This window comes from Meles meles, chromosome 21, assembly GCF_922984935.1.
Source record: "Meles meles chromosome 21, mMelMel3.1 paternal haplotype, whole genome shotgun sequence".
In the NCBI taxonomy this organism is placed as follows: Eukaryota; Metazoa; Chordata; class Mammalia; order Carnivora; family Mustelidae; genus Meles; species Meles meles.
The window spans coordinates 32,639,397-32,663,916 of record NC_060086.1 but is presented as its reverse complement, the minus strand read 5'-3'; the positions used below and the strand labels follow the sequence as shown (position 1 = coordinate 32,663,916).

The following is a 24,520-nucleotide window of genomic DNA, read 5'->3' as shown; positions in this document are numbered from 1 at the left end:
AAGCTGACCGGTGGGGGGGGGTTCAGAAACCCCCCAAAGGGACCCAAGAAGAAGCATGCAGCCGTTTCAGAGTTCAGCAACACCGGCTAAGTGTTGACAGGTCTCTTCAGCTACAAACAGTTTCACCCAGAAGCTGGAAGACCTTCTGCTTCGTTCACGCAGCTCCCCGTATCAGCAGCGGCACAGTCGGGTCAGGGCCTGGACCAGCCGTGTCCGGAGCTGAGCACAGGGGAATTAAGTCAGGGAAGAGAGTGGCCACGATGGAAAGCGTGACAGCCCAGGCGCTCCTGCACGGGTGGCGACGTGCATTACTTTTGACTTAAGCAGGGTTGGCCAGGAAAATCGGCAAAGCTAACCCCAGCTGCTCACACTCCAAGATTCCAAAAGGGGGAGAGGGCTCGGCTGCTGCCTAAAATGGTAACTTTTAAAACTGGAGGAGGTGCAAGGTTCTGCAGAGTAGGAAATCACTCAGCCCAGAGTGGCCACCTCAATGGCAGGAATGTCTAAAGATAACTGGGTCTGAACACACGAAATAACACAGGATTTCAGCCAACATGAGAATTCCCATGGGTGATCACGGACTGAGATGAAGTCCAGACAGAGAGGATGAGAAGACTGGGGAAGGGACACTTAGGGAGGCTTCTGTCCCGCGTCATACCGCTTTGCTGGCACTCCCAGCAAAGACTGAGATGGCTCCTGGGCAGTGAAGAGTGACACGAGCTGCTCCCACGTGACAGACTCCCGGGATCCAGTTAGGTTATTAAAGAACAAAACACTCAGACACTCCCCTCTGCAGAGCGAGTAAAATCCTGCAGATGGGCTAGGAAGAGACATCACAGGCCTGACCTTCTCAATCACACACATTCATACAATACCTGATTGCTGGGAGGAAAAGAAACACCCATAAGGGCATTCTTATAATCTACATATCAGAGAAACATCACAGCAGCCAATTAGCTGTTTTATAGGCTTTGCTTTGTCTTTTTTAAAGATTTATTTATTTATTTGAGAGGAAGAGAGAAACAGAGCATGACTGGAGGGGGAATTGGGGCAGAGGCAGAAGCGGGCTCCCCGCTGAGCACAGATGCCGGGGCTCGATCCCGGGACCCCAGGATCATGACCTGAGCCAAAGGCAGATGCCCAATCGACTGAGCCACCCAGGCGCCCCACCAATTTTAAAGGTATTTAAAATTTTAAAGGTATTTACCATTTTAAAGGTAACGGCCACAATGCTGAGTGTGGGGAAGTGAAACAGATTCAAACTAGCTGTGAGGGAACTCAAACCAACAAAAAAGCTAAATGGCTGAGAGTAAGTGCACTGGCGTACTTATGACAGCACCTGCTGTCCGCTGGATGGGACCGTGTGCGGGTGTGGCGGCGCGCCGGCAAGCGCATAGGAAGTGACTCCGTGAAGAAACAGCGGAATGTGCAGAAGCTCTGGATGAGCGAGCCAGGCTCGGCCATTTGACGGGCTGTATGGCTTTGAACAACGCTCCCCAGCTCATCTCTCAGCGGTGCCGAGTACTACTTCCTGCCGCACATGCCTGTGGTGGTACGGCCGAGTCCCTAGCACACGGCCAAGTTTGTTGTGGATGTCAGGTCCCTTCCCGTTAGCAGTAAGGTGGCCCAACACTGAATACAGTTGTTCTCCAGGAAGCTAACAGCCTGCTGTCAAGATGATCCTAGTTTTCATTACCTGAAATGTGCAGCTGCTGAGCAACAGTATGTCCAGAGGAACCAGAATGTTAAGAACCATCTAAAGGAGATCCAGACCAGAGGGAGCTGAAGGTCACTGCTGGTGTTCTTTCCAGCACTTTCCAGAAAGGGAGTGCTGTAGACTGAAGGGTCAGTTTCAAAGCTGGTGGATAAGGAGCTAGGTCAGTGTTCCAGGGAGCTTGAGGGCAAAGAATTATTCTGGAACAATTTTTCTTTTTAAACAAATATTTGAGGACGTCTGCTTCCTGTCAGGATGGCTCTCAATGCGTACTTTGGACCATATGCGAAAATTACCTCAAAATGGACTGCACATCTCACTGTAAAATCTAAAACTTCTAGAAGAAAACACAGGAGAAAATCTCTGTAAATCTGGAGTCAAGCAAAGATTTCTTAGATGTGATGCAAAGCCATAATCTGAAAAATGATAAATTGGATTTCAGTAAAATTTTAAACTTCTACTATTTGAAAGTTACTATTAAGAAAGTGAAAAGAAAAGCAGAGTCTGGAAGAATGTGCAAAATACCCAAAAGGACTGGTATCCAGAATATACAAAGAACTCTCAAAACTCATGGAGAAGAAAACAAACAACTCGATGAAAAAAATGGACAAAAGATTCGAAAAGACATTCCGCCAAAGAAGAGATTTGGATGGGAAATAATCACACAAAAGATGCTTAGTGTCATTAGTCATTAGGGAAACTCAAGTCAAAGCCCTATGAGACACCACTACAGGCCCAATGGAATGGCTAAAAGGGACCACTGGTACCAACACTGGTAAAGATGCAGAGCCACCAGAAGCCTCGCCCGCCAACGGCGAGAATGCACCACGGCACGGCCATCTTGGAAAACACTGAGCCCATTTCTTAGAAGGGGAAACATGCACTTGCCATGTGACCCAGCAATTCCACTCTTTGGTATTTACCCCAAAGAAACAAAAACTTAGTTCATACAAAAACCTGTTGGCAAATGCTTACAGCAACTTGATTCTTAGTTGCTAAGAAGTGGTAACAACCTAAATGCCAACCGACAAAATGGATAAAGAGTGATACCTCCATAAAACAGAACACTACTCAGCAGTAAGAAGGAACTGGTACTGAAACAGCGAAATGAATTCTCAAATGTATTAATAAAGAAGCACATCAGTGGTTGCCAGGACCTACGGGAGGGAGGAGGGATGGGGCATGAGAGAATCTTCTGGAATGATACAAATATTCTCTCTCTTGATTATAATGATGGTCATACGGCTGTACACATTTGCAAAAACTCATCAAATTGGGCACCCGAAAGCGACGACCTCCTGTAAGTAAACTGTATCTTAATAAAGGTGACCCTACAAAAGATACTAGGAATGTTGCTTGAAGATCCAACAAAATTTTACTGTAAAATATTATGGTGATAATAAAAATCTGACCAGGAGTTTTTTTTTAATGGAGAAAGAATAGGATACCAAACTGACTATGAAGTATGATGTCCATGATGTATAAAAATGACAGGCAGACTAAAAACACCTGTTAACGGATTATCAGCCAACCACGGGGTTTGATTTTCTTCTGTTTTTCTACATTTTATAGATTTTTAAAGTGAGCATGTTATCTTTATTAACAAAACGACAAAAGAAAGGAAAAAGTGGTCAACGCAAAAGGTGACCGTTTGGGCTTCTTTACCTTTCTTCTGTCCAGAGCTGAAAGGGAGAGATTCTGCGAGGGAAGACATTTCTGCCCTTGGATGAATCCAGGACAGCATCTCAAACACTGGAAATCTGCCATTGTATCATTTTCTGGAGTGGAAATCTGTAGTGAGAAAGATCCTGGGGGGAGCTACACAGACGTATTTAACTGGGAGGTGCTCCAGAGGGCCTGGTAAAGGGGCGGTTTCCCACACCAAGAAGGCAGAGCTTCCCGGGGTGGAGGGCTGCCAGGGGAACAAGGACTGAGCAGCAGACTGGCCACCACACAGCACAGAGGCCACACGGAGGCTGTCAGCCACATTTTTTTTTTTTTAAAGATTTTATTTATTTATTTGACAGAGAGAGATACAAGTAGGCAGAGAGGCAGGCAGAGAGTGTGAGAGGGAAGCAGGCTCCCTGCCGAGCAGAGAGCCCGATGCGGGACTCGATCCCAGGACCCTGAGATCATGACCTGAGCTGAAGGCAGCGGCTTAAACCACTGAGCCACCCAGGTGCCCTGTCAGCCACATTTTAATTGAGGGCTTCGAAAGTTCCTTGCCTATACTTCCTGAGCCAGGATGGTAGGCAACTGCAGACCGCTGCTCAGGTCCTAAATTTTCATACTGTAACCTTAAGGATGGAAGCTTGAAAAGTACAACGGATTACTCAAGACTCCAATGATACTCCTGGTTCTTGGCAAACATTTTAAGGTCTACTGGGCTGTGTTTTCAGTGTAAGGTGGGAGAGACCTGTAGCAGCCTCTGTAGGACATGACACAAAAAATCATCAGGAATCGTCGGCATCTTGGGCACTTTTCTGCCAAAGCTAACTGGGCCTGAGAGAACTCTGGCTACTGGACCATCTGACGATATTTTGAGATTGGTCAGTCTGATCAGTGACGGGATACTGAAACACAATTCACTCATCAGCAAGAACGAGCGTGCTATGGGCACCCATCCAATAAACCCTGTCTGGGAATATCTCCTAGGGGTACTTCAGTGCAGCCCGAATGGCACAGAGAACTCTGGTTCTTTACCTACGAGCTGAGAACGTACCTTGAATTCCCCCCAGGAAAAGTAGATAGCACCACCAATTTAGCTAATCCTACTAAACAGAAAAGCAATGGGATCATGTTCTATGTTTGTAGCCTGGACACTGGACAGAAACAACACTTAGGAGAAAACTATTTGCAAAGTACATAATATGTACATAGTAAACTCCGAAAGAGAACGGTCGCTTGGGTCCCATGACTTCATCACGAGCAAGTCCAAGTTGGCAACTGTTTCCTGTTCTTGACCGGCTGCCAGAAATGCCATCTTTATGTAAAGAGTCCTCTGTTTCTTCTAAAGTTTGGATCAATTTCACATACTGCAGAGTGGTACAACGTGGGGGTTCTAGATCAGACCGCCCTCCCCAGTGCCCCCAGTACCAGTTATACTGGACTTTGCCAGTCTGAATTCTTTGGACCTGTTTCCTCTCCAGAAATTGGAAATACTGGTATCTATTCTTGACTGGGTTTTCATAAGGAATAGACAGTAGAGGAGGTTCCGGGCACAATGCCTGCTACAGGATATAAACTCAAGAAACAGTCATTCCTTTTGCAATTTAAGTCATTCTGCTAGCTGCGAAGGGGTCTAGGACGGAGCTCTTAATGCATCTTCGATATTAAAATGTATAACTAAGACAGACGACACTGTTATGTGTGGGATTTACTGAGCACCAACTGTCCCTGGATGGCTACAATACACAATATTCTACGGTCCTACTTTTTGCGACTTCCTCCTGGGAGAACAGAAACCTCCCTCCCAGGTCAAACAGTGTCTCTTATATTTCTCATGCCTCTGCCGGCCCAACGCACCTTGGTGAATCACCTGCGGCCCTGCCAAGAGACTCAGTCCAGGAGGAGAGCTCAGACAGGACGCCTGAGAACCTGTCTCTGCAGGTCAGACTTTCCCACGCCCTACCAAACTGTCCCACCCGTTTGCTGCCAACACCCCAACCAGCGCCGTCACAGCTCCTGGAACCCTCTGAACTCTTGAGTGCTTAATACAGACCCTACAGAGGGCCAGACCTTAGTATTCTCACTCACTATAGGACCTTACGACAATCCGCGAGCAGTCAAAACTGGTCAACACCACAGGCTCAGAGCCTGGTGACCTCACCCGACAATCTGCTGGGAATATTAGCGCTAAATGCTTACAATAACACAGCCAAGAAGGACCTGTGAAACTTCTAGCTTTGCGCTGCTGCAAGGCCTCACTCGGTGAATGGGCTCCAGAAGCCCCATCCGCTCAATTCTCTGATTCAATTAAAAGCTGTCAAGATGTTTCTCTCTTTCTCTTTAGTGGGACTGACAAAGAAGTACAAAATCTATCATTTTTTTTTCTTTTTTAGCTCAAATCTTGAGGCCGTGACAGCTTTACTGTCAATGGGAGGAAAATAAAAACCTATTTTAATGACAGGATTATACATTCAAAATCCCAAATAACTCACAGAAAGTTTTCACTCAGAATGATGAAAGTTATAAAAGGAGCTAATCTATTCAGGCAGTCTATTATTAGGTATTTTCATGTTAATACCTGTAAGATTATGCTGGGATAGAGGGGGAAAGTACCTGTCATCTTGGGCAGGAGCTCTAACAGATAAGCTGAAAAATTCAGGAGAGACTGAGGTGGGAAGGGAAGGAAGACAAGAGAGGACCCCACCCCCCAGCACGCTAGCCGGGAACTCTAAAAGTCATGTCGACATTGAGCATGAAGGCTGGCTGAGCAGACACGATGCTGCCGTGGTGAGAAGGTTATCACAGGTGAAGACTAAGGGTGTTACAGAATGAAACCTTCTCCAGTGCTCCATTTAGAGAACGGAAGGGAGGCACCCAGTCAAGGAGAATAGTGGGATTCAAGGAGGCAGTGGAAAGAAACAGTCCGGGATTCAAGCAAGAAGTTTGAGTTTTCAGATAAAGTTACGCCTCAGAGTAACATTTAAAAGCATATGCAATACTTTTGCTGCCTCTTTGGTTTCATTAGTATCAATGAGATTCAGAAAACTCCCTGCCTTCAGCTCAGGCCACATGTAAAAGGCAGAATTAATTTGAAACATAGTGAATTCTTAGCTTGGGTATGAATCAAGTTCTGTGGCTTTTCTACACCTTCCTTTGATCTGACTGTTGGTTCTGCTCGCCAGGGAGACCAGCATGATGCGAGATAAAGGAGAGGGGCCCTCCAGGCTTATCCCGAGCAGACAGGCAGTGGCGGAACCATGCAGGAGAACACCTGCTCTCTTGCAGGACAGACTGAAGGAACTTGTGACCTTGGGCAAGTCACGTTACCCTTCAGGCCTGCAATCTCTTAACTGTGAACAGACCTTGAGGACCACCTCAGAACTTTAAAGGAAAGAACTCCCACCCAGTGTGAAATGACCCGCCCGGCCCTGAGCAAGGAGCAGTCATTGAGGGCTGTAACTGTTGTCCCCGTGACAGCTGTGGGACCTGGTAGGTGACCACCGGATCTCCCAAGCAGGGAACTGGCCTGGCCGACCATTGAGACCACCCCCTCACGTTGCAGTCCAGCAGTGTAGAGAGCCTGCCACAGAGGGTCTGAGTTTGGTCATGGGCCGCCCCGCCCCCAAGTGGCATCTGGGTGATGGAGAGAGTGTGGGATTTGGCCTCGGGCAGGTCCAGACTTAACCTTCTGGTGCTAGCTATATGGACCTACGCATGTTTCTAAACCTTTCTGAGCCAGACACCTGTGTCCCTAAGACAGGATGGTAATCCCCTACGTCAGGGCTTCTGTGAGAAGAGAAGGCTCCCACTACAGCTCTTCGCACATACTAGGCTCTCAACACGAGGTAACTTCTGGTTTCCTTTGCTCCTTATGTAATTCTGCGTATGACAGAGAAAACCAGGCTGCCTGGCAAAATTTTGCTGGGAACAGTGAAAACTCTGCCACTGAAAATAACGTGTGTAGGAGGAGGGCTCTGTGCAAATTTACATGCACATTTAAGATACGAAGGCTACTTACACACATCAGCAAAACCTCTAAACCATGGAGGAGAGGGGGAGCATTACCAAAATGGAGCAACCATCTTTAACTGAGAAGGCCCCTGCCAGGCCCTCTTCTATCAAGAGACAGGGCTTTTTAGGGATTCCTTAAATTAAATGGATCCTAAAAAGCATCTGGTCCCGTGGAAAACTACAGCAGTCCCCCTCATCTGCAGGGGACACAGTCCAAAACACGCAGTGCGTGCCTGAAACTTCCGGTAGTACCGGCCCCCACAGACTCCATATTATTTCCTGTACATCCACAGCTGTGACTAGGTTGAGTTTATAAATGGGGCACAGTAAGAGATCAGTGAGAGCTAATAACCAGCGAGAACAACGACAACAAATATACCGTCATGAAAGTCGTGTGAACTGGTTGCTCTCAAAAAGCTCTTACTGTCCCGGACTCACCCTTCTTGAGCTGATTGTGAGATGATAAAGTGTCCCGGGAGAAGACAAAAGAGGGGAATGACAAACGCATGGTGATCTAGCCTTAGGCGACCAGTGACCCTCTGGTGATAGTATGACAGAAGGATCCCCTGCTTCCAGACTGGGGTTGACTCTGGGAAACCGTGGATAAGGGGGTTGGTTGGAGGAGGGGGGGATTACTGGACATGGGCTTAGACACCAAACCGAAGGCCCGTCATCATTTCTCCCCGCAAACTATGAGTTTCTAGAGCATTAAAGAGTACACAAATCCAGAACTCTACTGAGATCTTCTACAAACCTGCTGGTGAAAGGTCCTTCTTCATTCTTTTTAATTTCTTGGCCTTTTTCCTTCCCTCGGAGACGGGTTCTGCACAGGACTCTGTCTGCTCGAGCTCGGCGTCAGAAATCTCCCCCGATACTCTGGCCTCCAAGTCAGCTTCTGCTGGGCTGGGACTCAGACTTCTCTTTTCTACCGCGCCGGTGGCTGTAACACTGAAACACACACAGTGGAACGACATGAAAGGTGTTGAGAGTAACAGAAACACTAGCCTACAGAATGTCTTCGGACTCTGAAGCCTGTTACCACTTAACTAGCAGCCAACAACACGGGCGCCTGCCACCTGTACGTGACAGTTAAAGACCTAACTGTTAAAGACCTTAAAGAACCGAAGTCTGAAGGTTTCCCGGGGCGACAAGCTTATTCAGAAGCAAGTTCTGTGTTATGTTTGTGTAGAGACATAGACGAATCTGAGCTCTTCTCAGTGCTTCCAAAAATGAAATTTTTTTTTTAAGATTTTATTTATTTGAGAGAGAGAGAGCAAGCATTAGTGGGGGGGGGGTGCGCAGAGGGAGAAGCTGACACCCCGCCGAGCAGGGAGCCCCATGCGGGGCTCCATCCCAGGACACTGAGATCATGACCCGAGCTGAAGGCAGAGGCTTAGCCCACCGCGCCACCCAGGCGCCCCTGAAGCACCAAATTTTAAAGAAAATTCCTGGTTTCTGTTTTTGTGGAGCTACTACAGCAGAAGAGCTGCCAGAATAAAAGAAGAGTTCCTGGTGGTTCCGAAGTGGAAGACGGCGCTGTTACCCTCACGACTGCCTAACGCACACACAACCCAACAGACGAGCGCTGGAGCGTGTCAGCGATCACGTTGCTCGTCATCGGAATACACTGACAGGGCGTGGCCCACCTTCACAGAGTTCTATTCCAAAACGGTGACTTGTCAAATTTATAATTAAACCCGGCTTCACTTTGAAAGCTTCATAGGATGTAACATGTTGAATTAAACCCAATTACATGTCCTGATTTTTTCCTTGAGGAAAAGTATGTTCCCCGAAATAGAACTTGATGAGAACAGAGACCACATGGCCAATGTGAGTCCTGTCTCCTCTAGATGGGTCTTATAAATAGATTTTTTATGATAGCCCCCAAGTTATGAGAAACATCCAAAAATCAAGTCATTCCACCTAAGGGAGGCCATTCGAGTACAGGGAAGGGGTGGTAAGGGAGCGAGGGAAAGCGTGTATACCCTTGTTTAAGCCTCTTCAAGGAAGTGAAAACTTATAATGTAACATATAAAAAAAACTCTGGCTTCCCAGTCATCCCAATTCCTCCATTTAGTCCTGCACTCACATCTCTGTATTTTATACCTGTTCACTCATGTGAAGAAGAAGAATAAACTGTTTTCCTGGCGGTTCTTAAAAGCCACAGGAGGCAGAACACATGGACTCTTATAACTGGCTGGTCTGCCCTTCACCTGTCCTCTTCTCCACATATATCATATATACTTCTCTGAAACACCTCTTTTATTGAGGGGACACAAGGAAAAGGGGGGATAAGTAATATTTAGGGGGCATTATTAAAAATGCGTATGAAAGTTTACTGCTTAAAAACTGATATTACCTTCAAAAAATTTTCTTTTTAAAAACATTTTATAGGGGTGCCTGGGTGGCTCAGTGGGTTAAAGCCTCTGCCTTCAGCTCAGGTCATGATCTCAGGGTCCTGGGATCGAGCCACGTATCAGGCTCTCTGCTTGGCGGGGAGCCTGCTTCCTCCTCCCTCTCTCTTTCTCTCTCTCCCTGACTCTGCCTACTTGTGATCTCTGTCTGTCAAATAAATAAATCAAATCTTAAAAAAAAATAAATAAAAAATAAAAACATTTTATTTATTTGAGGGGGGGACAAAGGAAGAGGGAGAGAGAATCTCAAGCAGACACAGGACTCCCTCTCATGACTCTGAGCCAAAAATCAAGAGCTGGGACACTTAACAGACGGAAGCAACCCAGGCACCCTACCCTTAAAACAGTCCTCTTAAAGACAAAAATAATTTTGGCTGGTTTCTGAAAATTTGGAAAATTCAAAAAGTGTAAAAAAATAATAAGGACCCACTGTTCCACCACAAAAGGGGAACAGGCCTAAAAATTCCTCTGTGTTGTAAATCCTGGAGCCTCGTAGCCTCTGAGATGTAAATGTTTAATGAAAACTCAGTTGGGACTTCGAGAAAGACAAGGTCCAGAAATAGCCCCAACTGCATATAGAAATCTAGTGTACGATGAAAGTCGTATCTCACATTACTGGGACAAAGATTAACTTTAAAGAAATAGTGCCAGGATAACTGGAAAAGGATAAATTAGACCCCAAATTCCTCACTTGGTACAAAAGTGTAAACACCAAACAGATTGGATATCTACATGCCCAAAATGAAACTCTACAGTACAACCAAAAAACATGGATGAATTCCTCCAAAATCTGAGTGTACAAAAAGGCTTTCTCACTATGACTTGTACTCCAGACACAGTAAAAAAAAAAAAGTACCAGTTTGATCTCCTAAACTTTTTTTTTGCACGGCAGTAAGATGAGCCAAGTCACAAGACGAATGAGAAACCAGGAAAATGTATCTGTAGCGTAGATCACAGATAAAAGGTTAATGTCCCTGATACACAAATAACTCTCAAACCGGAGAGAGTCAGGGCAAAGCCATGAACTCACTGTTAGAGAGAGGAGTATGGCTACATCTAACAAAACCGGGTATTTATTTACCCTTTGAGCCCGCAGTCACACTTCTCGGAACATGAAAGACACAGGCCCACCAATGACAAAATACATACGCGCAGGTAATTCACTGCAGCTTTCTCTGAAATTACAAAATACCGCGAAGCCAAAATATAATGCCTAAATGTCGAGGTATGGGAAATTGGTTAAATAAACTGTGATACGTACAATCAGGGAAGTCCTGAGCCGTTATAAGAGAGAATGGAGATCTCAAAGAGCAGACAGAGAATGATTTCTAGTAAAAAACAAATAAACCCACAAAAACACAAGGTGGGAAAAAAGCAAAGTGCAAAAGAGCCATTTATAAACTCAGTGTTTGCCACCTTCAGTAAGGAAGGGGGAAGAACTCAAATCCTGAGGTCTTCAGGAGTTTGCTTCTGTTGCTGAATGAGTGGAGCCAATTCTGAAAATACCGAGATGTGTTTCAGTACTGGGCAAAGCCGTAAACACGCGGATGTTGGAAGCCAGACACACCAATACTGGGGTGTGGGGAGAAAAGGAAGAACCCTGTGGAGATGAAATGAAATGGGAGACAGCGTTAGACTCATGATTTTAAACATAAAGAAGTATGTGTATATGCGTGCACTCATATTTGGGGGACGTATGTGCGTATATCCAAGCATTACCACCGAAACGGCGTAGAAGCAAAGAAATCTCAGTAGCAGTGAGCACATCTGGTGTCCACATCTTAATTTCTAATACCCCACTTAAAAAAAATCAACAACAATCAACAACAACAAAACCCAGGGCTTCCAGAAGAACTGGCTGATTCCACAGCTGGGGTCACTGGAGGCCTGAGATGAGCCTGGAACATCTTGCAAAGTGAGAAAGCAGGAAAGTGCTGAAGATGTGGGGAGGCGTGTTACAAGGACCGAGGCCCAGCTGGGAAGGGCTCTCATCGGCCAGGTATCAGAGCGCCCAAGTAAGAGGGAGTAACAGGTTCCGAACTCCTGAAGAAATAGGAATCCATGGGTTTATATAACACAAAGGGAGGGAGGGAGGAAGAAGGAAGAGCTCCTGCAGCGGGATACTGACTAGGAATCAGTAATGCGGAAGAGAAACGGAGCCGGCAGACAACCCCTGTGCAAGCCTCCCATGAAGGATGGTTGAGGCAGACACGCCGGCAGCTGCTCCACATGGGGGGTGTTCTGGTGGTGAGGAGGATATCTGCACGGTCTGGAAGCGTCTCCCCATGCGCAGGGCCTGCACTGCAGTCAGGACTGTGGAACTGAAATGTCACCATGAAGAAACATCAGACAAACCCAAACGGAAGATATCTTACTGAAAAAGAGCGGTGGAGGAGGGGTTGGTGTTCCTCAACAATGTCACGGTCCTAAGAGACTAAAGGGATACGGAAACTGGATGCAACACATTACCACAGCTTGGGCCTTATAATGGGGGGGGGGGCAGTGATGCAGATAATATGAGATCCGATACTAAAATGTGGATACGAGCAGTAGAGCATCATATCAATGGTAAATACTACGGTTAGTCACTGTACTACAGGTGTGTAAGGAAATACCCTTACTTAGTGGACCGAGGGACAAAGGACCATGATTATTTAACTCCCTTTCAGGTGGTTCAGGGGAAAAAAGTATGTTGGGGGGCTAGGAGAGAAAAAGAGAGGGAGTGGGGTGCCTGGGCGGCTCAGCTGGTTGAGCACCCGACTCTCAGTTTTGACTTGGGTCCTGATCTCAGGGTCTCCGTGATGGAGCTCTGGGTCTGGGCACTCAGCAGGGAATCTGCTTGAGATTCTCTCTCTCCCTCTCTGTCTCCGCCCCCACCTCCCTCTCTAGAAAGAAAGAAAGAGATAGAAAGAGAGAAAGGAAGGAAGGGAGGGAGGGAAGGAGGGAGGGAGGAAAGAAGAAAGGAAGGGAGGAAGGAAGAAAGGAAGGGAGGAAGGAAAAAATGAAAAGAGGAAGCATGATATGGAGTGTGTGTACACAGATGGGGGGGGGAAGCAGGAAGAGAAAGCAAAAAATAAAGTGTTAACAACAGAAAGCATTTTTATACATTTTTCCAATTAATTTACAACATATTTCCTAGTTCCTAATTGGTAGTTTCCACTCTCAAATAAGAATCTCTTGCTTCCTAAGAAGGTCTGTTTTTTATTGGATGTCCTGCCTGTGAAAGCCCTCAGATGTGTGTGGAACAAATACATTTCATATGTTTAGATATGTATATAAATGTAATATTCATGTCAACATAAAATTTTCTCAACTATCACTCCCTTAATAAAAATAAAAGCTGTGACTATACTCCGTGTAATTTACCTAAAGCAGTTTTGGATCAAAACCCATTTTTATTATACATGGAAAACCAGATACATCAAGTAATGGCTTTAAATTTTTTACTATTTGTACATTTTTCACGGTATGGCTGCGTGTGTGTGTGCATCTATGTATGGACACTCCTGACACACACACGCTGATAAGATACTCCTCTATAGACTGATTTTATTTTTTTTAACATTTTATTTTATTTTATTGCATCATGGTAAGCATACTCTTTAATCCCCACCCCTTACCTGACCCATCCTCCCACCCATCTCCTCCCTGGTTACCAGCAGCTTGTTCTCTACAGTGAAGAGTCAGTTTCTTGGTTTGTCTCTCTCTCTCTCACAGATTGATGTCGAAGGGCAAAATGAAAATCAGGCAAAACAACCTCCCATTCATCTGAGCTCGTTTTGCAAGCGGAGTTCTTTTTTTTTTCTTTAAGATTTTATTTATTTATTTGACAGATCACAAGTACGCAGAGAGGCAGGCAGAGAGAGAGGAGGCAGCAGGCTCCCTGCTGAGCAGAAAGCCCGATGTGGGGCTCGATCCCAACACCCTGGCATCACCACCTGAGCCAAAGGCAGAGGCTTAACCCACTGAGCCACCCAAGCGCCCCTGCAAACAGAGTTCTAATGCACAAAGTGAGCTACTTTATAATGAATGTGAAATGCACATTTAAATCCACTGAAGATGTGGTAATTAATTAAAAAATAAAATGTTAGAGACGCAACTTGGTGTGTCAAAAATGAACATTAGACCTTGATCAGTATTTATACGGGGCAATGCAAATGACCGGGCATGCCGGTCACAATGACTAGGAGGTCAAATGCAGAATTTTGCTACAATAAGGTACTGATAATGCAGCCAGTGCAAATCAAATTCTTCTAGGGTGACTATCTCCATTAACTTCTTCCTTTCAGTAGGGAAGGGGGAAAAAAAAGGTTGCTAAGGGGTTATATTTACAAGTTCCTGCAAACATCTTTTCCTGTAAAACCACAAAAATCTGGCTGCCCCATGAAGTTTCCTTTTTTTTTTTTTTAAGATTTATTTATTTGACAGAGAGAGATCACAACTAGGCAGAGAAGCAGGCAGAGAGAGAGGAGGAAGCAGGCTCTCCGCTGAGCAGAGAGCCCGATGCGGGGCTGGATCCCAGGACCCCAAGATCATGACCTGAGCTGAAGGCAGAGGCTTTAACCCACGGAGCCACACAGGTGACCCCCCCACTTTCTTTTAAATGAGGGCATTCTTTACATGCAATGACATTTGCTCAATTTCTGGAATTGTATACAACCATGTAAACACCGGAACAGTCAAGACACAGAACGGTTCCCTTTAAGAAGATTCCTTGTGCCACTGTGCACTGAATTCTCTTGCCAGCAAACACGGATCTGCTTGCAGACCCTATATTCTGCCTCTTCTAGAAAGTTCACATGAATGAAATCGTACAGTACTTAATCCTCCGTGTTTGCCTCTTTCACTTTGCATGACGCCCTGAGAACCAGCCACGCAGCTGGCGGTCCTGGTATTTTATCCCCATCACTGAGTTGTTGTATTTCCCAGGACGGCTATACCACAATTCATTTATTCGTTTACCAGCTGATGGACATTTCGGCTGCTTCCAATATTCTGCTATTACCAATAATAACACTATGAATGTCTGTGTAAAGGCTTTTCTGAGTTTTTAAAAATTTTATTTATTTTTAAAGATTTTATTTATTTATTTGAACAGAAAGAGAGATCACAAGTAGACAGAGAGAGGGGGAAGCAGGCTCCCCGCTGAGCAGAGAGCCCGATGCGTGGCTCGAACCCAGGACCCTGAGATTATGACCTGAGCCGAAGGCAGAGGCTTAACCCACTGAGCCACCCAGATGCCCCAAGAGTTTTTTTTTAAATCACGGCAAAACACACATCACAGAAAACTTGCCGTGTCAACCCTTCAAGCGCACAGCTCAGTGCTGTTAAGTTTACTTACAACGTTGTGCAACCACCACCACTCTCCATTTCCAGAACCCTCTTCATCTTGCGAAACTGAAACCCTGTACCCATTAAACAGTAACTCCCCATTCTCCCTTCCCCCCAGCCCCTGGCAACCACCATTCTTTCTGCCTCTTTGATTCTTACTCATCTAAGTATACTTACTTACTGAAAAATATATTTATACTTACTAAGTATTACTTACTCGGAGAAGTGGAACCACAGAGTATTGTCTCTTTTTGTGACTGACTTATTTCACTTAGCACAATGTCAAGCAAGGTTCATTCATGTTGAAGCAGGTGTCAGAAACACCTTCCCTTTTATGGCTGAATAATATTTCATCGTGCGGATATACCACATTTTGCTCATCCATTCACCTGGCAGTGGACACCTACCATGCTTCCAGACTTCAGCTGTGAAAAATACTAATAGGAACAGGGTGCCCAAACAGCTCTCCAAGACCCTGCTTTCCATTCCTTTGGGAGTACACCAAGAAGTGGAATTGCTGGATCACATGGTAAGTTTGCTTTTAGTTTTCGAGGAAGCCTCCTGCTATTTTCACAGCAACATTCCCACAAAGAGCCTACGAGGCTCCCATTTCTCCATATCCTCCTTAACACTTGTTCTATCCTGGGTTTTTGATGATAGCAAAACTAATGGGTATAAGGTGTTATCCTGTTGTGGCTTTGATATGCATTCCCCAGTGATCGGTGATGTTAAGAATCTTTTCATGAGTTTATGGCCATTCATTTATCTTTAGAGATACATCTAATGCAAGTTCTTTGCCCATTTTCTGAATTGGGTTGGTTTTTGTTGTTTCTATTGAGTTTTAGTTCCTCCTACATTCTAGATAGTTATCCCTTATCAGATATAGGAGTTCATTTTGTACAAGGTGTGAGGTAAGGGTCCAACTTCATTCTTTTGTGTGTGGATATTCCGTTTACCCAACACCCTTTACTGAAAAGACTGTCCTTTCCCCTTGCATGGTTTTGGCATTCTTATTGAAAATGATCTGACAGTTCATGTGAAGGTTTATTTCTGGGTTCTCTATTCTATTCCATCCATTCTATGTCTGTCTTTGTATCAATAACACACTGTTTTGGTTACTGTAGTTTTGCAGTAAGTTTAAATCAGCAAGTGTTATTAGTCCTCCTAATCTGTTTTGTTTTGTTTTGTTTAAGATTTTATTTATCTATTTGACAGAGAGAGAGACACAAGTAGGCAGAGAGGCAGGCAGGAGAGGGAGAGGAGGAAGCAGGCTTCCTGCTAAGCAGAAAGCCTGATGAGGAGCTCGATCCCAGGACCCTGTGAGATCATGACCTGAGCTGAAGGCAGAGGCTTAACTCACTGAGCCACCCAGGTGCCCCCAAATCTGTTCTTTTTCAAGATTGTTTTAGCCATCTAGGATTCCTTGGGAATCCATATGAATTTTAGGATGGATTTTTCTATGTCTGCAAAAAAATGTCACTGGGATTTTGACAGGAATTGCAGTGAATACATAGATCACTTCGGTCAGCCCTGAAATCTTGATATCAGGTTTTCAAATTCATGAACATGGGGTATGGGTGTCTTTATATTTATGTAGATCTTCTTTCATTTCTTTCAGCAATGTTTTGTAGATAGTAGGAGGGAGCTCTCTCCATCTTCCTCTTCTTACAAGGGTGCTAATCCCACCATGAGGCCCCCATCGTCATGACCCCACCAAACTTTGACTACCTCCCAGAGATCCCATCTCCTAATTCCATCAAATTGAGGATTAGGGATTCAATATGAGAATTTGGGGGTGTGGGTGCCATGATTTAGACTGTGGCACAAGGCCACTAATATTTTTTTTCTATTTTTTCTTCTAGAAATGTTATAGTTCTAATTGTTACATTTAAGTTTACAAGTCATTTCAAGTTCATTATGTATATGGTGTGACTTACGGGAAGAAGTTCAATTTTTGCATACCACTATGCAACTGTTACAGGTTTGTTGGTTTTTTTTTTGGAATTATTTATTGACAAAACTAACTTCGCCTGCATGTCTGTCAGGAATTTTAAAAATTTCCAAATTCCTGAAAGTTACTGATCTTCAAAATTTGAGACCAAGAAATCAGAATTACTGAACTGTAAATTATTCTGTATTTTTCAGAGCACTTGACTTCATGTTTTTAAATAATGAGTTATAATCATAAACAATCAATCACTTTTCTGTGACAGGATTATATTTAAAGTTTCAGGGGTTAGTTTTGTAAAATATGATATAATAGTAAGTGTATGGTTATTATGAATCATACACTGCAACAAAATTATGTATTTCAATAACATGCAAAAAATAATCTCTACTTAATATAGGCATTTGCTAAAAGAAAACATTAAAAGAATAAAACATCAGCACTGAACGACCGCCCAAAAAACATCATTTAAAAATTGTAAGATGGGGCATCTGGGTGGCTCAGTGGGTTAAAGCCTCTACCTTCAGCTCAGGTCATGGTATCAGGGTCCTGGGATCGGGCCCACATTGGGCTCTGTGCTCAGCGGGGAGCCTGCTTCCCCTTCTCTCTCTCTGCCTCTCTGCCTACTTGTGATCTCTGTCTGTCACATAAATAAATAAATAAATCTTTAAAAAAATAAAAATTGGAAGAGGTCACAAATATTTCAAAGCTTTTTTTTTTTAAAGATTTTATTTATTTATTTGACAGAGATCACAAGTAGGCAGAGAGGCAGGCAGAGAGAGAGAAGGGGAAGCAGGCTCCCTGCTGAGCACAGAGCCTGATGCAGGGCTCAATCCCAGGACCCTGGGATCATGACCTGAGCCGAAGGCAGGGCTTTAACCCACTGAGCCACCCAGGTGCCCCCTAAAAGTTATTCTTAAGTGAGATTTTAAAACACACAAGTATTAATTGCTTGGATTAAGTATTAATATTTGTCATAAGACAAATATTCCAGATGTAGAGAAGTTTCTTTCATGTTGTGCTAATGTTAGTCATATGGTTCTGAGTGTGTCCAAAGCAAATACAAGTTGGGCGTTAGACTACATATGGCCCCATATATGCTCATTTCCTCTTTGAGGGATGAACATATTATGTCCGCTTGCCCTGATTTTGGTTTGGCTGTTAAAAATGATACTGCTTATCCTAATTCAGATCTTCGATGAGCTGATTTCACATCACTCCAGTGAGCTGATTTCACATCAAAGTGTCCCACGATCCTTGTTTACAGCCTGCCTTTGCATTTCTTCTGTGAAAGTAATTACAAAGAACTATAGCCTTAGAGCAAATATCCAAACACTAAAACGCCACTGGATTCTATTAAGATAACGTAATATCTGGGTATCCCAGCAAGGTCAACAGCACTATTACTACACAGAAACACGTTACAGAACTGCCAATTTAAAGACTGCCCCCAAAACTTAGTATTTCTTGGAATGAGATTCGCTGGATTTTCATTACTAAATTTGTGTTTGCAAAAATGACCCATCCGTAGCGGCAGGCAGGGCTACAAACATACATACTTAACAACACACCAGCAGCAAGCAAGAATGACAGATCTGGTCATGGCCCCTTCTCTCCCATACCCTCTGTCCTGCTGACCGTAACCTTTGACACTGATTGCGCTCTTCCTTTCAACTTTGTGTCAGTGGGTTCCTTTGAACTGGCAATACCTATATTGGTGGTTAAACTTGAACACCCACAGATTTTCTTTCCCTTTATCCTGATTTCTGGACGGATTTTTTTTCTCACATTTTGGAGTGACATAAAGGTCCCTAGAAATGTCAGGAAGGGATTCCTGCATGGGAACGCTGCTGGAAATCAAGGGACCACTAATGTGTGGTTCTGCTTTGGGGCACTCAATCTGTTTCGTTATCTACTTATCTTCCCTGTGCCGGCACCACACTGTTATTATACCTGTAGCTTTATAGTATGTCTTAAAGACAGAGGCTAAGTCCTTCTGTCCGCTGGAGGGTTCACCCTGCTGGATAAAATAGTCACCTTTCATTTTAAACATTTTTAAAGATTTTATTCACTTATTTGACAGAGATCACAAGCAGGTGGGGAGGCAGGCAGAGGGGGCGGGGGAAGCAGGCTCCCCGCTGAGCAGAGAGCCCGATGCAGGGCTGAATCCCAGGATCCCGGGATCATAACCTGAGCGGAAGGCAGAGGCTTTAACCCACTGAGTTACCCAGGCGCCCCGGCCACCTTTAATTTTAAAGGGTCGCCCAGGTTAGAAAATTCTTGTGTTTGATACTTCGAAATGACCATTCTAAGCGGCATGTGGGCTTTTATTCCCATTTTACAGGCAAGGTCCCTCACCCTCAGAGTAAGTGACTTGCTCCCAGTCAAGTAGCTGGTTGGGTGGACCTGAGCCAGTCTTCTAGGTCCGGGTTCTTGGCGCTGCTTCATGGCCTCTCCATCACCCAGCCCCATGTTCCAGGAGCAGTTCTTCTTATGAGGTCTTGCCTCAAAAGACCCCCTCCGAAGGGCTTTCCCAGGCCCCCTGCAGAGACCAAGCATTCCTGATTCTCTAGCGTTTATCCCTCTATCCTGTTTTGTTTTCCTCCTATGACTCATCTCTGTCTGTACTTCTTACTCACTTCTTGTTTATTCTCTTCCTCTCTGCCATTAGAATGTTCAGCAAGAACAGGATCTCCCACTCCTTGTGGGGCACGGGGCTTCTCAGGACCCGGCTCAGGGGGCTGCAAGTCAGTCAGGCCTCAGCAGTCAAGGTTTGTAGATAAGGCAAATGACAAACACCAAACCACTTATTTCCTCCTGAATTATAAGTGACATTAACATGGCTTACATTCTAGAACACAGTCTACTTCCCCGCATTCCCTACTAGATAAAGCTATGGGAAAGTAGGAATGTCCCTCTGCGCAAACTACCTCACAAAGCAAATGAACTGGAAAAATCTGGGGAAGTGGGAGCTAGACAATGCATTTTTACTGCTTTCCCAAACTCGCATACTGAATTCAAATTCCACGAGCATGACTGTTCTGTGTTTGTGGGCATGATCTGGGTAGATAAGGGGAGGATGTTCGAGAACCTATGCTCGATTCAGAAGGCAAGGCCGTGGAGATGGTTGATGAGCTGTGACTTTCATGTCTACCAAAGAATTTGAATTGAAAGCAAAAACAGGATCAAATAAGGTATGCCTGTATGACAGCTACCCGGAAACAAAGGGTATCTCTTGTGGAATGAGAGTCAGGGGAAGAGTGGGGAAAGAGAAGTCATGAGCATGTTGTGTAAGACTGTGGCTCAGACCTAGGTATAAAGTTTATTTTTAAATATGAGATTGGCCTAAATAAAAGAAAAATTTGTTTCTGGGTTACAAAAATATCAATGGCACTCGACTGGAACTTTTTACGAGAACCTGACTTGAATCTGGCTAAACGATCCCCTATTGCTAACTCATGTTAAAACAGAACAGCAAAGATTAATGGATGGTAGACATGAAAGAAATTAACTAATTCCTAAATAAGGAACCTATACTCAACACAGAATTAGTTGAAGCTGAATTCAGAACATGTGAAATTCTCAGAAGCTAGGATGAAATTTACTTTTGTCCCTGATGGAACGGATTTACTAAGCAAATCAGTAATGTAATAAAAACAAAACGACTCCTCCCACAGCAAAAGCCCAACTATTTCAGAAAATAAACTGCTTTTAAAAACTTTCCAGGAAGTTAAACATGACCAGTTGGATGCACATATTTATCTGTAGAGGGATATAAATAACTTGACAAAGGCACAGAGATAGGAGAGGCGGCATCAGAGGGCAGGATGTCAGCTCACTTTGGAGACACGCTTTGGAGACAAAGAGTAGAAAGAAGAGTGCCAAAGGACTTTGCACAGAGGAGGAAACAGAAATCGAAGTGTTGTGTAAAAGTCTGATTCACCCAATAGAGCCCTGCAAAGTTTCAGCAAATAACAGGCACCAGATTGCTGAAACAAGCAGGTGATAAGCACTGGGGCTACATTAACAGGAGGAAGGGCTACACTAGGGTCCCCACACTCAACCTTGGGAAGCCAGGGGACCAGCATTCCCCCAGGCCACCAGCGGCTGGACAGGAGGTTGACTCTGTGGAGAAACTGACCCTCTCACAGAGGGACCAAGTCCAACAGTGAAGAGGAGGCTGGGTAGGGCAGTAAGAAGTGATGAATGAGGGAAGCAGCATACCCTCCATACTGAGAATTGAGGCCTCCAGCTTCCTTTTGCCAATCAGTACCCGAAGCACCAGCAGTCAGGCTTACCTTCCCCAAGCCGCAAGTCAGAAAATCAACTTCTAAAAAACCTTGAATCCTTACAACTAATATCACACTTAATGCAGAATGTTTTTGTCCTAAGATAAGGAATAAGACACATATGCTGGCTGTCGCTATTTCTACTTAATACTGTACTAGAAGCCCTAGCCACGGCAATAAGACAAGAGAAAGAAATAAAATTTATATGGTCCACTGGACAGTGAGAAATACAGTTGCCTTTACTTGCAGCATATGTGATTATCTAAACAGAAAGTACCAAATAGCTTATAAAAAGTATTAGAACTAAGTGGCTCAGTTGGTTAAGCGTCGCCTTCAGCTGAGGCCATGATCCCAGAGTCCTGGGATCGAGTCCCACATTGGGTTCCCTGCTCAGCTGGGAGCCTGCTTTTCCCTCTCTTGCTCTCCCTGCTTGTTCTCACTCTCTCTCTAATAAGTAAAGTCTTTTTTAAAAAGTTATTAGAATAAGTGAATTTAGTGAGATTCAATGATACATGATCAACATATACAAATCAACTGTATTTCTTTATATCAGAAATGAACTGGAAATTGAACTTTAAAATATATGATTTATGGGACACCTGGCTGGCTCAGCCTGAAAAGCACGAGACTCTTGATCTCAGGATCATGTGTATACCCCATGTTGGGTATACAAATTACTTTAAAAAAATAAATAAATGACTGATAATAGCATCAAAAAGCAAAATACTTAGCAACAATTCTAATAAAGCATATGTCAATTTTATATGCCAAAAACTATGATAAACTGATGAGAAAAATAAAAAAAAAACCTAAATAGGTGAAAAGAAACTCCACGTTTATCAGTTGGAAGATTCAATAGAGTTACGATGTTGATTCTCTCCAAAACGGTCTACAAATGCAACATAATCCCAGTAAAGTCTTAGCAGGGTTTTAGTAGAGATCAACAAATTAGCCCTAAACTTCATGTGCGAAAGTGAAAAACAAGGATGAAGGATTTACCATCTGATTTCAAGACTCCCTATAAAACTATAGTAATCAAGACAGTGTAGTACTGGTAAAAGGACAGATGTAGGGGCTCCTGGGTGGCTCAGTCAGTTAAGCGTCTGCCTTTGGCTTGGGTCATGGTCCCAGGGTCCTGGGACTGAGCCCCACATCAGGGTCCCTGCTCAGCGGTGAGTCTGCTTCTCCCTCTCCCCCTGTGATCTTGCTCACTTTCGCTCTCTCTCAAATACATAAATAAATAAATAAAATCTTAAAAAAAAAAAAGGATAGATGTATAGACCAATGGAAAAGAATGAGTCCAGAAAATGATCTACATATATATATATGTCCACAGGTTTTTGACAAAGAAGTCAGAGTAATTCAAAATAGAAAGGACAGTCTTTTCAAAAAATGGTGCAGAACGAATAGATATCTGTATACCATAAAAATGAAGTTCAAGCAGATCACATACCCAAACATAAAACAAAAAAATTATAAATGTGACAGGAAAAACAAGACAATCTTTCTGACTCTAGTTCAGGCAAAGATTTCTTAAGTATATCACAAAAAAGCACAAGCCATAAAGGAAATTAGAAGCCTCACAGAAAACATATGTAATTACAAAGCTAGCTTCTCACCTCCTCACTCTACAGGGGAAAGACATCTGTAAGAGGAGCTTCCACACCCAAAGCTTCTTATCCCTTTTTAGTCCATTCTTTTTTTTTTTTTTTAAGATTTTATTTATTTGACAGAGATCACAAGGAGGCAGAGAGGCAGGCAGAGAGAGAGGAGGAAGCAGGCTCCCCGCTGAGCAGAGAACCTGATGTGGGGCTCGATCCCAGGACCCTGAGATCATGACCTGAGCCGAAGGCAGAGGCTTTAACCCACTGAGCCACCCTACGGGCCCCTTTTTAGTTCATTCTTAAATAATGATGGACAGCTAAAAATAGTCAAAATATTTGAAGAAAATCTTCGACATAACACACAAAACCCAAAACAGACTAACATACAATGGAAAAAAAAAAAAAAAACCCAAGGAAATGGAGACAACGTAAGAGGCTGGGGAAAACTTTAAAAACTACAGGCAGTCTTTGCTTTGCACATAGTATAGATTCCAAACAATGACTGGACCGCCTACTGTATTAGCAAGTCAATGGATAAACAGGAAAACCAAGACTTAGCAATAATTATATTACTTGGAAAAAGTATCAAAACAAAGAGTTGGAAGAGGTTGCCTCTGAGAGACAGGATTACTGTAACTTTCTATTATAAAATATGTCTATTATTTGGCTTTAAAAAACGAAGCTCATGTATTTCACTGAAAATATTCTAACAGAAAAAAAAAATCAAGGACTTCACAAACATCTGTGTAACGCTGTGAAAAATCCTTACACCAGTAGTAGTAGTAAATCAGTACTTGTCTGATTTTGTTAAGTAGGGACACTCAGCTCTGTTAGACTCATTGGTTTCATGACTTCCCAGTAAGACCTGCTTTCCTGACTTAGCAGTTCTCCTCTCGAAAGAGTCAGGAAGGGTGCATAAGATCACCTCCAAGTGTCTTCCTGCTCTATGAGTATATGGCTTTATCAAGGAACACTTCTGCTCATACAGTTACAGGTGGGACGGATTATCTGAAAAAATCTAGCTCAGGGCGCCTGGGTGGCCCAGTGGGTTGGGCCTCTGCCTTCTGCTGGGGTCGTGATCTCGGGGTCCTGGGATTGAGCCCCATATCAGGCTCTCGGCTCACCGGGGAGCCTGCTTCCCTCTCTCTCTGCCTGCCTCTCTGCCTGCTTGTGATCTCTGTCTGTCAAATAAATAAATGAATAAGAAAATTAAAAAAAAAAAATCTAGCTCATTTCTTCACCAATGTCCTACAATCTAGACTAGTTTTCAATTGATACTTCCATCCATCTGAATTGGTGCAGCAAGTAGAAATGACAGCTAAGAAAAAATTCAAAACCAGTTACCTAAACAACACTTACAGCATCAACATCTTGATCCTACATATATATTTTTTAAGACATCTCATCTCTTTGAGAATTGCTATTTTTGGTGGTTTCTGTTTTTCTTATAAACCCACCAAATCCAACCTGAGAAGGAAAAAAAAAAAAACACACAAAAAACCCCATAATGTCAACTGAATTTTAGGCTCAAATTTGGAAGT

At 43.8% G+C, this 24,520-nt stretch overlaps 1 protein-coding gene across 3 annotated transcripts in view; it reads right to left on the bottom strand.

The window, feature by feature from the left end:
• Positions 1-24,520, bottom strand: part of PARN (poly(A)-specific ribonuclease) — a 155,231-nt gene that overhangs the window by 1,963 nt on the left and 128,748 nt on the right. The window contains exons 23-24 of one of the 3 annotated variants that reach the window (XM_045993836.1): positions 8,148-8,341; positions 1,168-2,051 (exon numbers count right to left, since the gene is read on the bottom strand). In XM_045993836.1, coding sequence (XP_045849792.1) covers positions 1,933-2,051; positions 8,148-8,341 — 313 coding nt within the window. In that variant the 3' untranslated portion in view covers positions 1,168-1,932. Of the gene's footprint in view, positions 1-1,167; positions 2,052-8,147; positions 8,342-24,520 lie in introns of those variants that run through there. The other 2 variants (XM_045993834.1, XM_045993835.1) reach the window with 2 other exon arrangements.